Source organism: Pseudophryne corroboree, chromosome 12 (assembly GCF_028390025.1).
Source record: "Pseudophryne corroboree isolate aPseCor3 chromosome 12, aPseCor3.hap2, whole genome shotgun sequence".
Lineage (NCBI taxonomy): Eukaryota > Metazoa > Chordata > Amphibia > Anura > Myobatrachidae > Pseudophryne > Pseudophryne corroboree.
Window position 1 is genome coordinate 114,826,915 of NC_086455.1, and position 14,302 is coordinate 114,841,216.

General features: G+C 42.9%; 1 protein-coding gene across 2 annotated transcripts in view; it reads left to right on the top strand.

Annotated features, from left to right (window-relative positions):
• SRP54 (signal recognition particle 54) overlaps positions 1 to 14,302 on the top strand; it is a 60,636-nt gene that overhangs the window by 12,044 nt on the left and 34,290 nt on the right. For both annotated transcript variants that reach the window (XM_063947883.1, XM_063947882.1), the window contains exons 3-10: positions 938 to 1,029; positions 9,361 to 9,445; positions 9,601 to 9,705; positions 9,856 to 9,922; positions 10,748 to 10,805; positions 11,345 to 11,495; positions 12,442 to 12,590; positions 13,682 to 13,782. In XM_063947883.1, coding sequence (XP_063803953.1) covers positions 938 to 1,029; positions 9,361 to 9,445; positions 9,601 to 9,705; positions 9,856 to 9,922; positions 10,748 to 10,805; positions 11,345 to 11,495; positions 12,442 to 12,590; positions 13,682 to 13,782 — 808 coding nt within the window. The remainder of the gene's footprint in view (positions 1 to 937; positions 1,030 to 9,360; positions 9,446 to 9,600; positions 9,706 to 9,855; positions 9,923 to 10,747; positions 10,806 to 11,344; positions 11,496 to 12,441; positions 12,591 to 13,681; positions 13,783 to 14,302) is intronic.

Here is a 14,302-nt window from a genome sequence, read left to right on the forward strand (position 1 = left end):
TCAGAACTGCAGGCAGGGTTATTGGTGTGTCCCTACCATGTGTATATGACCTTTATATAAAGAGAGTGTTAAAAAAAGCTAGAAATATATTGGCAGATTCCAGTCATCCAAATTACTCAGTTTTTGAGAGATTACCATCACAAAAACGTTTTAGAAGTGTACGTACGCATACAAAACGTATGCTTAATAGTTTTTTTTTCTAACAGCTATACGTGCACTAAACGGTCTAAATGAAATGAGATCATTTATAAGTGAGAATTGTTTTATTGTTTGTTTTACTGTGCTGGATGTTTATTGAAAAATGTCATAGACATTTTCATTGTTGTCTTGTTAATGACAATAAAGTATTATTGTATTGAAGAAACTTTTGGCATTATTGTTGAATGGCTTTTGGAGCATTTTATGTGTGTAGGACAGTGGTTCTCAAACTCAGTCCTCAGGACCCCACACAGTGCATGTTTTGCAGGTAACCCAGAAGGTGCACAGGTGTATTAATTACTCACTGACGCATTTTAAAAGGTCCACAGGTGGAGCTAATTATTTCACTTGTGATTCTGTGAGGAGACCTGCAAAACATGTACTGTGTGGGGTCCTGAGGACCGAGTTTGAGAACCTGTGGTGTAGGAGATGGGGCTGTAAGGTCTATACCATTAATGTATATCACAGGTTCTCAAACTCTGTCCTCAGGACCCCACACAGTGCATGTTTTGCAGGTAACCCAGCAGGTGCACAGGTGTATTCATTACTCACTGACACATTTTAAAAGATCCACAGGTGGAGCTAATTATTTCACTTGTGATTCTGTGAGGAGACCTGCAAAACATGCACTGTTTGGGGTCTTGAGGACCGAGTTTGAGAACCTGTGATGTATATGATCGACAAGGTATTATTGAAATTTCCATGCTATATAAGTGTTATTTTTTTGCGTTATATCTAGGTGCTCGGTGCTATGCTCAAAGAAGTATGCACAGCCTTACTTGAAGCAGATGTCAACATCAAGCTTGTAAAACAACTGAGGGAAAATGTGAAGTAAGTGAGCTGTTCATACGCTTACAAAGCTTGTACAGTTTCTTACAAACTAACCAATCTGACGTATTCATTTGGGTGCTTAACATGGCATCTTGTTCTCTTGTTTTTATCATTCTCCCTTTTTCTTTTGCAAAACCCATTTTTCAGGCAATGATTAGCCTTATGTGAATTTCTGGTGTGGATCATTGGGTCGACTACTATTGGTCGACAGTGACTAGGTCGACATGGAAAAAGGTTGACATGAGTATTTAAAAAAAAATTTGGTGTCGTTTTCTTCGTAGTGACCGGGAACCCCAATTAGTGCACAGTGTCCCCTCGCATGGCTCGCTTTGCTCTCCATGCTTCGGGCAAGGTGCCTCACTCCGCTACCACTGCGCACGGCACAGATTACTGTTCCCAGTCGTAGTCCCCGTGGATCGTAAAGTATGAAAAAGTTCAAAATATTTTTTTAAAATGTGAAAAACTCATGTTGACCTTTTTCATGTGTCGACCTTTGCCATGTGACCTAATGACCATGTCAACCTAATGAGTGCCTCCCTAAAGACCAGATACCGTGAACTTCATAATGATGAATGGACTTGTATGCACATTCACCCGCAGTTTCCACTTTATTATGTACCCCTGCTCCTTAAAACAAATATGTAATCAACTAATCATGTGACAGCTGTTCAGTTCATAAAGGCATGTAGGCATGGTCGAGAGGCCCAGTTTTTGTTCAGACCAAACATCAAAATGAGGGAAAATGTGAGCGAAGTGTGATTGACTGTAGAATAATTGTTGGTGTCCGACGCATTGGTTTGAGCAAGAAACTGTTGCTCATGAAGCACACAGGACTGCAGTCTTCAGATTTGACAGTGCGTGGTGTGCCAGAAAACATCCAGTAAGTGTCAGTTCTGTGGGTGAAAGTGCCTTGTGAATGAGAGAGGTTAAAAGAGATTGGCCAGAGAGGATGCGTTTAATTTGATGACAATGCCGCCAGCCGGAACCGCGGTGCACCAGGGCCATTCACACTCGTGGGTGTCCATGACACCTATAAAGTGGGAATAGATCCTGTGGCGAGCCGCCAAGCACGCAAGCAGACTCTTAGCACTCTCCCCGCTGCGGGCTTTGTGGCGGGTGCGGGATATTGACAGCCGGTGTCCCGTCCACTGCTAAAAAAATACTGAATCCGGCCAGACTGGTACGAGGTGTTAGTAACTCAACTTGATGTTGATGGTCTACTGCTGCAAAGACACCACTAGGTTCCACTCCTGTCCGCTATGAAGAGAAGACGGAGGCTACATTGGGCACAGGCTGAACAGTTGAAGACTGGTAAACTGTTGGCTGACAAATCTCGATTTTGACATGCAGATATTTATGCCAAATTCTGATACATCATATACAGTTATATTGCATTTGCAGAAAAAATGCATTAAACATTTTAGCTATATACATGCTTCTACAGTTGGTTGTCATATCTTTTAAAATATCTGACAGGTACTGTCATACCCACAACCTTCTATATTGCAGTCAGACACCTTACTCATGGACCTATTTGCTATCTCAGGCAGGTGGCACAGGTAGTATGTTCTAAAAATGAGTAGCTCCATAGGAGAAGGTAGACTATTGAGATTACTTATAGAATTTGGGAATCATTAGTAAGCTTCCGGAGGTAGACTTTAGATGGAATTTCTGTTAACTGCAAGAATAAACCATTTTGTTCAGGTAACTTGTCCAGAAAGTATTTCAAGGATAACCAGGAAAAGTGATCTGTTTAGGCTCCAGGTGCAACCAAAGTAAATAATTTGATATAATGGTGAGTTTCGTAGTTGCATCAAAATGTTTTAAGTTGTGTAGTGTGACAAGCTTGCCAAGGTGAATTTTAGAGGCTTTACCATAATAAATATTCCTATAGTCTATAGTTGGCATTCGAATCTAGTGTAATTTGTTTTCTGGTCATAGGCGTTAAGGCAGTATTTGTTTCTACACAGCAAGCCCAGTTTGGAATACTTTTGGATGTCTGTTTCCGTATGAAAACCAAATGAGATATTAAGATCAAGCTAAAGTAGTAGTAGTAGTAGTAAAAATAGTAGTAGTAATAATAATAATAATAATAATAATAAGTTTCTCCTTCATCCATGAGATAAACTGGAGTAAAGTCGTTGGTGTTTTGATGGCCTGGAACTTTAAATCATTGTTGATTTGAACTTTGCTCTTTCCCCTCTATACCACACCTGACCTCCCATTATTTTCTAAGTGCCTGTTGGAGACGGGTGTGTGAGCACTATTCTGCAGTCCATTACTTTTTTTATTTTACTTTCCCTAGACAGACTGACCACTGCTGCAGTCTGCTTGCACTGAGGGAGCCTCTGGAGGGACCTGACATGGCCGGTGTAGGTTGGTGTCCGAGTCCGTGAACATAGTGTCACACAACACTATAGTCCACTGCGCACAGGGTGGACAGGCAACGGTGAGTAGGACTTGTTCTATGACTAGCAGAGGCCTGTCTGCAGCATCAGTATAGTGGTCATTTAACAGAGTGCAGAGCGGTCACAGTATGCTCACAAATGTGCAGTCATTTCAAAATCAGAGGGGCGGGTCTGGAAGGGGCTGCGGGAGGTGCTTAACGACGACAGCCAATTAGGTTTGTCCTCTCTCGGGCTGTACTGGGAGCCTACTGTACGTCAGGAGGGCTCTCAATAATGCTTCAGCGTGCCAGTAGGGGAGGATCTGCTCCAGCCTTTCTCTGTTGAGTGCGTGTCTGTACCCAGTCCACCCGCCATTCCCACGCAGCTGAAACAGCAGTAGCAGGTGCGCTAAAGCACTCTCTGCAGTTGGAGCTTTGTTGACCCAACACTCCTCCTCCTATATTCCACAGCGGCAAATCTATGGTGGTAAATTCAATTGTCAGAGCTGGCAGCTTTTAGTGCCAGGCACCCGATGAAGCAATTCAATGGTTGCTCCATTCGGGTGCAGCTGTTGGCACCAGCATTTCTGCTTGCAGCCACCCATGTTGTCGAGCAAATGTGTTAAAATTACCAGTTTGGGCACCCAGACGGCACTTTTTGCGTCGTGCCTAGCACTTTGGTTGGGTTTAGCTGTTTTACGCTGCTAAGCCTGGCACTCCATTGCGCGATCAGCGTGTTAAAAGAACTATTGAGTATTACCCCCCTCCGGTCTTCCGTCACTTTGCAGGCAGTATCGGGTGGGCATAGATAATTGCATTCCCCCTTCTTAGTTACACTAGTGTGGGACTATGAACAATGTAGTTACACAGGGGTTTAGATTTTAGCCTGCCTAGCCGACCATACAGGTATTTCGGCAAGATAGTTTCCACTTCTATGTAACTTTCTGCTGTCTGGATATTTCTAATGATAAAGAAACCTTAACAGAGCATGTTCCTTTAAGTAGTCAGGCTCTGACATACGTTTAAATACATAAGTCCGGTGTGCGGTTTGACTGTTATTGCTGCACTGTTCTGTTTTGTTTCTCTGCTTTTCACATTGTCCCCCTTCATTATATTTCGGTGAAGGGCAATACTTTGTGAACATCCTCTCATAATGGGGGATCAGCCCAGAAAGATTTTGCAAGTACAAAATGTAAAAATCAATTTTCTCAGACATTGTCATACTGTGTGTGTTGGGTGGGGGGCGCTCTGAGAGGCATGTGCAGGTCAACCTGTCTGCATTGGTACTAGTGGGTACACCCTCTAATGTGAACAACATGCCAGCCTGGATGGCAACCCTAGTGGGGGCTATGTCAGAATTATTGCAGCAATTGGTGGCCTCTATCTCCTTCTGTTTTATCAGATGCAGCTCCACCACCAACTCAGTCAAGATCCTCTGACTCCCTTTTGCAAAAAAAGTGTGTCAACCTTTACAAGTGGAGCCGTTCTGGGCTCAAGATTTGAGGTGCTCGGCCCATGGTCTGGTGTAGGTGTCCTCCTCATTGGAGAAGTTACTGGAAGCTACTTCCAGACACCCAGATGAATCGACTAAATATCAAGTGTCTCAAAAGAGACTCCTGCCCAGAATTCTGGAGTCTTGGGAAGATTCTGCTTCAGAGGTCTCATCCCAGGGAGAAGAGGACCTTTTAGGAGACTCAGACCAGGACGGTTCTTCAGTGCAGGAGGATGATGAAACAGAAACTCATGGCACTGAAGCTTTGACTAAGGCTGTACGCAAGGTGCTGAATATTGCTGATTCTGATTCTTCAGAAAGCAAAAAGCGGTAACCTTTCCTTGTTATCCACAATTGGAGGATTTACTGGTTGGGGCTGTGGGCCTATCTGGACCATAAATTCCAGATGTCAAGATGTTTATTCTCTCTTGATCCATTGCCCTCAGGGATCAGGTCTAAGTCCTCCTTTGGTGGACCCCTCAGTTTCCAGGTTGTCCTGAAAGACAACTATCCCCATTCCAGAGTCCAAAATCCTCCATGATGGTACGTATCATAAATTGAAAGCTTCTCTGAAATCCATAAACATGGCTGCGGTTATTTCCTTGAGACCTAGTTTGAAATCTGCCTGGCATTGATAAATGGGCAAACCTTCTGATTGACTGTCTTCGTTCAGGTACTTATTCCAGTAGGGGAGCACATCAAAGATTTTGGTATGTATTTAGGGGAGGCTGCCTTAGATGCAGCTCAGGTTTGTTCCAAAGTGTCCACCTTGGCTGTTGCGGCCCAAATGGCTCTTTGGCTGCAGGCCTGGCAAGCAGATATTTCTCTGGATGTAATGATGCCCGAGTTTGGTGGCGCTGTGGGATGCCGGCTGAACTCTGACTTTTCTAAAGGGACAATCACTTTGAAGGGAAAACCATGCCTTGCAAGTGATTGCCTCTTTAAAAAAAGTTTGCGTTTGGCCGGCATCCCACACAACCGTCGAACTCTGGTGTCATTACATCCGGCCTATAGAGTCCAAACATTGCATATTCTGGAGAAGTACTGTTTAGTCCAGAATTGGTCAAGATAATCACGTTGGCAACGGGGCGGGAAGAGCATCTTCCTCCCTGCTTCTTCAGTTCCTTCAATTTTGAGCGCAGAAGGGACAACCTTCATCGTCCAGAACCAGAAAGCAAAAAGGCCTTTAATTTTGTCCTTCCCATCATCTGGATCCAAAACCAGCTAAAAAGCCATCCGCATGACTGCCTTCCTGGCCACATAGGGGATCCTATGGTGGGTTGGCTGCTTCAAACACAAATGGTCCGAGGCTTGTTCAGAAGCCCAGTTTCAGATTCGCAATATTGTAGGATACAAACGCTATGTTTAGGCACTGCTGCGTGAAGGTTCTTTACAGCCGGGCTTCCAGCCTTTCCTCAAAGACGACCTGCCCTAGCTCAGGCATGAGAAAACGAACTCCTGTCTGCACGGGTCATCATTCCAGTTCCAGAGATCAAAGGTCTCAGGGCTTTTCTTACAATCTGCGCCAAACGGGTGTGAAGACGGGAGCGCGTGTACCAGCATCGGGACCAGCCGGCAGGACGTGATCCGCAAGAAAGAAGCACAGTCTGGACGTGACTAAAGGTAGGCAGCAATAGGGATAGCTAGTTAGACTTTCACACTGCAGCCGCAGTTCGGACCGAAGTGCCGGCATCTATAAAAAGGACTCCCGCACAGGACTTCTCACATTAGCACGAAAGTGCTGTAAACATTTCTAATTAACCATTTCTTTTTTCACAGGTGTTTGCAAAAAAATCTTTTATTATTTTTATTAATTCATTTTATATATTTAAGCGCTCCTGTCATTCAGTTTTATTGTTATTATTTCTTAAAGGAGCAGCTCCACAAAACTTTCAAAGCGCGGGTTATCCATCACACTTATTACAATCTTTTCTTAGTTACAAAGCCAGGCGGTTCATATCAACCAATTCTGAATTTCAAGTCTCTAAATGTACATCTAGACTAGAGTATCAAAATTCAAAATATAATCCCTGAACTCTGATGGTGAGCATGGAAGCAGGAGACGTTATGGTATTCCTGAATATCCACGACGATATCTGCACATCCCCATCTGGGAACCACACCAAGCTTTACTGCATTTTGCAATTTGTGACTCCCAGTTTCAGGTCAGAGCCATTCTCTGATTTTTCTTGCACCGCTTAGGTTTTTACCAAAGTGATGGCGGTAATAATAGCTCACCTTTTGAGAGCAGAATGTATGGGTGGATATTACATTTCCAAAAGTCCAATCTGTTTCCATGTCAGATATTTCTGTTCCTAGGTACAGTATGTTGTTTGACATGACCATTGAGAGGATCTTTTTTCCTCAGGAAAAGATTCTAGCTCTCCATATCTTGGTAAGACTTGTTCTCAGAAAACGGTGGGTGTCTGTACACCTGTGCATCCGTGTTGTGGTGAAGATGGTATACTCCTTCGAGGCAGTTCAGTTTGGCAGGTTCCAGTCACTGTTATTTCAGCTGGACATGCTGTCCAAATGAAGTGGAACTAATTTTTACTTGTCTAGGATGATCCAACTATCTTATCAGACTGGCGTCTATCCTTTTGGTGGTTGAATTCCAACAGTCTCCTTCCGGATTGCTCATTCTTGATTTGGGAAAGGACCTTGGTGACCACAGATGCCAGCCTGAGAGGCTGTGGGCAATGGTACTTCAGAAACCATTTCAGGGCCTTTGTTCATGGCAAGAGATTCTGTTACCCACAATGTTTTGGAGCTAAGAGTGATCTTCAACACTCTTGTTAGCATGAAAAAGTTAGATTGCTGTAACAAATTTGTTGAAATATGAGTATCAAAATTTGCTTTATTGTATGCTTTACTCTGTCACAAGTGTTAACAGACTGACCCAATATTCCTAGATTATGCTATCTATGCTCCTTGCAAGACTGCGTTTTATTGCAGTTTCTCAGTGTGGTATGCATGGGCAACTTAAGAGAGAAGGGAGCCCATGCCTCTCTGCAGTGTAGTAGACTCTGCGCAGGTCCCTGGAAATATGTTGCCTGCCGTGTTCCCGGAGACTGATCTCTAGTATGCAAGTGCACGTCTCTGAAAACATGGCGCCCACCATGTTACCAGAAGCAAATCTTTACATCGCCATTTATGTGTGATTTCTTCAGCATTTGCGACGCGGGACTTAGGAGACGTAAATAATTAATTGTGTGATGTGGGTCCCCCTGGCTCCATGGACCTGTGTGTACCACAAACACTGCACCCATTATAGGAATGTCTGTGGTGGTATGATCTGGATTACAGCTAGACTGAAACTGATTATGGTCCTTTGTTTCCTTGTAAAAGTTGATGCTATGGCAAAGAACGCACTTTTCCATGACTTTAGATAATATAGGTAGTAAAGTGATAAGCATTACTTCAAGCTATAGACTTATCACCACTTTTGTTGACTATGATGCTCTGATCTGTCCACACTGTCATTTTGATGAAAATACAAAAGAAGAATAACTGGGGAGATGTGGTGTACAAACGTTGCGCTTGGCTTGGGCCACATTAACTTGGCAGTTTGAGTGGTATCCGTTTGCACTCAACATCCTCTTCCTGAATGTGAACTTGTGATTCCATTTTGATGTGGGAGGTGTTGTAGAGCGTACATTAGTGGGGCATCTCATTTATGATGACATTTGTGCCCATCTAATAAGCAATGGCATACCCTGCAAAGTGCTTATTAAATGACTGGCCGTAGCAGTGTAGTAGACATTATTATTTATCGTAGTGGGTGGGTCTCTGATGTAAACTATTACTGATGATCCAGAATGTGCATGATTTGTTTATTGCGAAGGAGTGCACTGTAGTATTACAACACCTGGAGATAAATAGCTTTTCCACAAATTCATGATTTAAGGGTTGTTTGGAAGATCACTACTCCTGACAGCTGTATGCTCAGGGCAAGTGGGTATGCTTCTTCTACAGAAAGCGTTTTATATTAGTAGGTAAATTCAGACTTTGCAACATGAATTTGTGTATTAGGACTGTGTAACATGATTTTAAGTCTGGTCAGACCGAAATCGCCTTTAGTGTTTAATAAGAGTGCAACCTCCGAGGCTGTTAATATCTGCTTAATACAAACCTTTAGTGTGCTTGTAGATTAGGTTCACACTTTGGGGTAAATTTACTAAGATGGGAGTTCTATTTAAGATGGGATGTTGCCCATAGCAACCAATCAGATTATGCCTCTCATTTATCTAGCACCTTCTAGAAGATAATATCTGGAATCTGGTTGCTGTGGCCATCATCCCATCTTAAATAAAACTCCCATCTTAGTAAATTTACCTAATTGTATGTGTTGTAATGGGAGTTCTTTGCAAGGCAACAAGCACATAGATGGCCTTTAACGTTCCTGTAATAGTATTATGGCTAGAGGGGATGTAATGAGGTGTTTCCTCTTTAGGTCTGCGATCGATCTGGAAGAAATGGCATCTGGTCTAAATAAGAGGAAGATGATACAGCATGCCGTCTTCAAGGAGCTTGTCAAGGTATTTTGTCCTGTGGGTTATGGGGTGGGGATTTCTTGACAATGCTTCTAGATGATGTGTGTGTTTTGAACATGGGATCATAATCCTCTGTGAGTTTGGAGCTCCTCAATGTTATCTTGGTTCTACGTTATTTCTAACTTGCTTATCTTCCAAAGCTTGTTGATCCTGGAGTAAAAGCATGGACACCCACTAAAGGAAAACCAAATGTTATAATGTTTGTAGGATTACAAGGAAGTGGAAAAACAACTACATGTTCAAAGGTAAGAGGAGCGAGTTTGATAAACTATAGCATGCTGCATCCAGAATCTTTAAAGTATTTGTCCTATTAATGCATTGGTATGTCTTCATTTAGCCTTCATTTGACGTGTAATTACTAACCTTGATGGTGTTTGCTTTTGCGTATTTTGCAGCTGGCATATTACTATCAGAGAAAGGGTTGGAAGACGTGTTTGATATGTGCTGACACATTCAGAGCAGGTAAGTGTCCGGCACCTTGGCACTTATCAGCTGTGATGGAACTATATTTCAGCAGCTGGCGGAATTGTTGGTCGTTTTCTGTCGCAGATGACACCTGGTGCTGAGCCTAATATATTATATGTTCCTGAAAGTGATCTTCAGTATAGGAGTGTATTGGTGCAGTGTCTAAGTGCTTAGTAAGAGTCCAAACACAGCTGAAGTGAATTCATGCTTTACTGTCAACATAAATGAATTAAAACAACAAACACCTAGCCCCTAGACTCGCTTATCGCCCCTGACTATCCTTGGGCAGATAGTCTGCAAACAAAGTCTCAAAAAGTTTTTCCAGTCCTGTCTGCCACAGGTATATCACAAGCTCCAGCCTGGCTTGGCTGCCACAGCTATTCACATATACAGTCTGTCTTGCCTGCTTCCTTGCAGGTAACTCTGTGTTTGGGTAAGGCACCTCCTGGCCTACTCACACTCTGGCTCACTGGCCTGGCATCTTCCCAGTAACATGTAGCTCAGTCCCAGAGTTTATTGGTCCTCCCTGTCTCCTACAGGTATAGTCTAAGGCCTCCTGGCCCTCAATGGCTTCCTTACACAATGAGCTCTGACTTGCTTTCACAATCCCATTTGGACTGGACACAGGCTGCAGCCTTCTCTAGCTTTAAGTTTCACCCAAACTGTTTGCACTCTCCAGCTGCAGCCATTATGTGTGCATCCACCTGCTGTTTCTTCCATGTGTGGATGGATCACTTTTGCCTCACACAGAATGCATGCCTCACCAATGCAACTTCTCTTCTGACTGCCACGTAACACCTAAATTACACTGTATGTTTATAGGAGCCTTTGACCAGTTGAAACAGAACGCCACAAAAGCCAGGATACCGTTTTATGGAAGGTAAGTTGATTCCTTCTAAGTATGCTGCAACAACCATTGTAACCTGAACTATATTGGGTATACCGGACTCTGAGGCACTGAGCCAGATATTACCCTGGGGTTTTGTTAAGGTTTCTCTGAGACCCTTCTTGGACAACTGTAAAACAGAACTTTAAAAAGAGATGCAACTCAGAAGTTATATAATCCAGTCTCTCCTTTGTAAAAAAATAAAAATAAGAAAAAGGCAACACCCGGGCCCCTTAGAGCACTGTATTACAGTGCTATGCCTTCAGATGCTGTGTCAAGACTCACAGTTGGGGTCTGTTAAGTGCTGGCATGCATGGAAGCCACCAGATTTTAAACATGAATTGATAGTGTGATATCAAGTTCTTCTGTTATAATTGAAACATTTCATCAAATGGCATTCCAGGAGCCTTTGTCTTGGTGCATTGTTGAATATTGTAAAGCAGTGCATTGCGTGGTTTGTTTTTGTTTTTGGCATTGTGTTTGGGTTGTTTTTATTGGTATAGCTTGTTTTATTTTATTTTTTTCCATTTTAGTTATACAGAGATGGATCCAGTGAACATAGCCTATGAAGGTGTAGAAAAATTTAAGAATGAGAACTTTGAAATAATCATTGTGGATACGAGCGGTCGGCACAAGCAAGAAGATTCCCTCTTTGAAGAAATGCTTCAAGTTTCCAATGCCGTAGTAAGAAAACTTTTTTGTAATTGTGCATTGTTTTTCTCAAATGATTGGTATAACAATGGTGGAAGTGTTGTGCTAAATAACTTCATGGAACAAATGCAGTGTGTTTGTTAGTTTTTGAGTTCTTCTTGAGTCTGTTAACAATGGGTTCATCAGGCGAGCTTAGATAGTCTGTGTCACAAGGAGGCCACATGCTACCTGTGCAAAGAACCTAGTATTAGCACTTAGTGTTGACTGGGACAGCTTCAGCAGGGGAGAAACGGACTAGCAGGGAACCTATGTGAAGTCTTTCTCACAGAATTATTGGGATATGACTTGTTGGAAAGGTGACATCCTCCAACATCGCCACATTGAAAGACACGGTGTTCTTCACTGCAGTTGTAAGGCTTATGTTTAATTATGGACATTGCATGGCTGTATGCCTAGCAATGGGCGTGGCTGAAATCACTAAACATCAGTTAGAAATGGTGACCATATACCTTTGGCCATGTCGTCAGAATGACCAGAAAAATCATTGAATAGGATGACTGCCATCACCTGTCAACAAGTTACAAATGATGCATAGGCAGGCCTAGCTCCCTAGTTGTTAGACATTATTTTGAAACATGATATAGCTTTGTTATCCTATGTCAAAGCTCATCCTATGTGATAAGCTCGGAGTGGGTGGTCACATGATTTTATTGAATAGAAGATGTTGGCCGGAGTTGGACGTTGTAGGACATGGACCAAAGCAATTATTCCCTAGGCAGGGTAACCTATGCAAACACTATTGCTGTGTCTTAAATAGAAGCTAGAAAATATTCTCTTATTTTTATTAGACAAATGCAAAATAAAAACACTCTGGGTTAAAAACACCACAATACTGTATGTCTTCAATCAATATTTGTTAATAAAACTTGTTTTATCTTTACTGTTCTGAATTAACAATTGTTTTATCATGTCTGTTAAGCAACCAGATAATATAGTATACGTTATGGATGCCTCAATTGGACAAGCTTGTGAAGCTCAGGCCAAAGCCTTTAAAGATAAAGTGGATGTAGCGTCAGTGATTGTAACCAAACTGGATGGCCATGCGAAAGGAGGAGGTGCTCTCAGTGCGTAAGTCTGCTCTGTGTACTTCAGGGAAATTATATATTTATGTATGTATGTATACCTACCTACACACACACACACACACACACACACACACACACACACACACACACACACACACACACACACTTATATATATATGTGTGTGTGTTATTACTCCGGCACTCCAGAAGTCCACATCGGGATTGTCCAGCTCTGGTACCCTCCCTAGGGGAACTCTCCGTATATAGTCTTTATGGAATGAGAGGCGGCACTCAGACTTTCAAAAAAATATAAATGTGTATTCAGGTGCTACATCAACGTTTCGGGGACCACCGTCCCCTTCATCAGGATAACTGTAAGTGACAAAGTGCAAACAATATATAGACACAACTTACCACCCAAAAGGATTCCCCCACCGGCAGTCACCGCTGGCCACGCCGTCCTGACTTCCTGTTCGGTGCCCCGGTGCGCATCAGCTGATGCGGAAGTGACATCGCGGCTGCCGCGGTGGCCATGAAACTGCAAAACCTTACCAAATCTCTCATATTTATTTTTTTAAACTCTCACTCTATTACATTTGGCCCTTGGGCTACATATATACAAGTAGTCCATATTTGTATAGTTTTTAACTATGTTGTACTATACAATTTTTTGCTGTTCATTTATGGTATGTAATGATGCACTGTTAACTATTGAGGAGAGGATTCTATGTAGCAAAGCTTGTACACTTGCGTATATTTTTTGTTTACTACCGTCGCCATGGCCACCCGGCTGGCAGCCGTGACGTAACTTCCGCATCAGCTGATGTGCATCAGGATGCCGAACAGGAAGTCAGGACGGCGTGGCCAGCGGTGACTGCCGGTGGGGGAATCCTTTTGGGGGGTAAGTTGTGTCTATATATTGTTTGCACTTTGTCACTTACAGTATCCTGATGAAGGGGACGGTGGTCCCCGAAACGTTGATGTAGCACCTGCATACACATTTATATTTTTTTTTTAAAGTCTGAGTGCCGCCTCTCATTCCATAAAGAAAATATAAATAAATATATATATTATAAAAAAAAATTATGTGTAGTTAGTGATACCCACTTGTTTTCTCAAATTGTTCTGTCACAGCGTTGCAGCAACAAAGAGCCCAATCATTTTTATTGGAACAGGAGAGCACATAGATGACTTTGAACCATTTAAAACACAGCCGTTCATCAGCAAACTCTTAGGTAAGTGATGCCTCCAATGACAGTGTATAGAAGTACAGTTTAAAACCTGTATGTGCTAACCTAATGCCTTTACATTACAGGCAATTTGATGTATAATATGTAATCTTGCACACGCTCTTCGATGAATACTGACTGATGGCCAAATCACATTTCTCTTAAGTCCTAGTGGATACTGGAGTCTTGTACTGTAGTACCATGGGGTATAGATTGGGTCCACTGGAGCCTGGCACTTTAAAAACTTTTAGTGTGTGCTGTCTTCTCCCCTCTATGCCCCTCCCATCAGACACAGTTTAAAAAAATGACTACCTGCTTCGTGGGACTTAGAGGGGGATCAAACCAACCTCCTGAGGGTTAATAGTTCGTAATCCCAGCCGACAGGACACTGAGCTCCTGAGGTGCTGATCACACTCCGTTAGTGTGTGTGCCCACGCCGGCAGCTAGCTGCCACCCTCCAACAGATGCCGAAGATCCAGGTGCGGTGAGTGTTACACCGGGGTCCCGGTTAGCAGGTCCCCGGTTC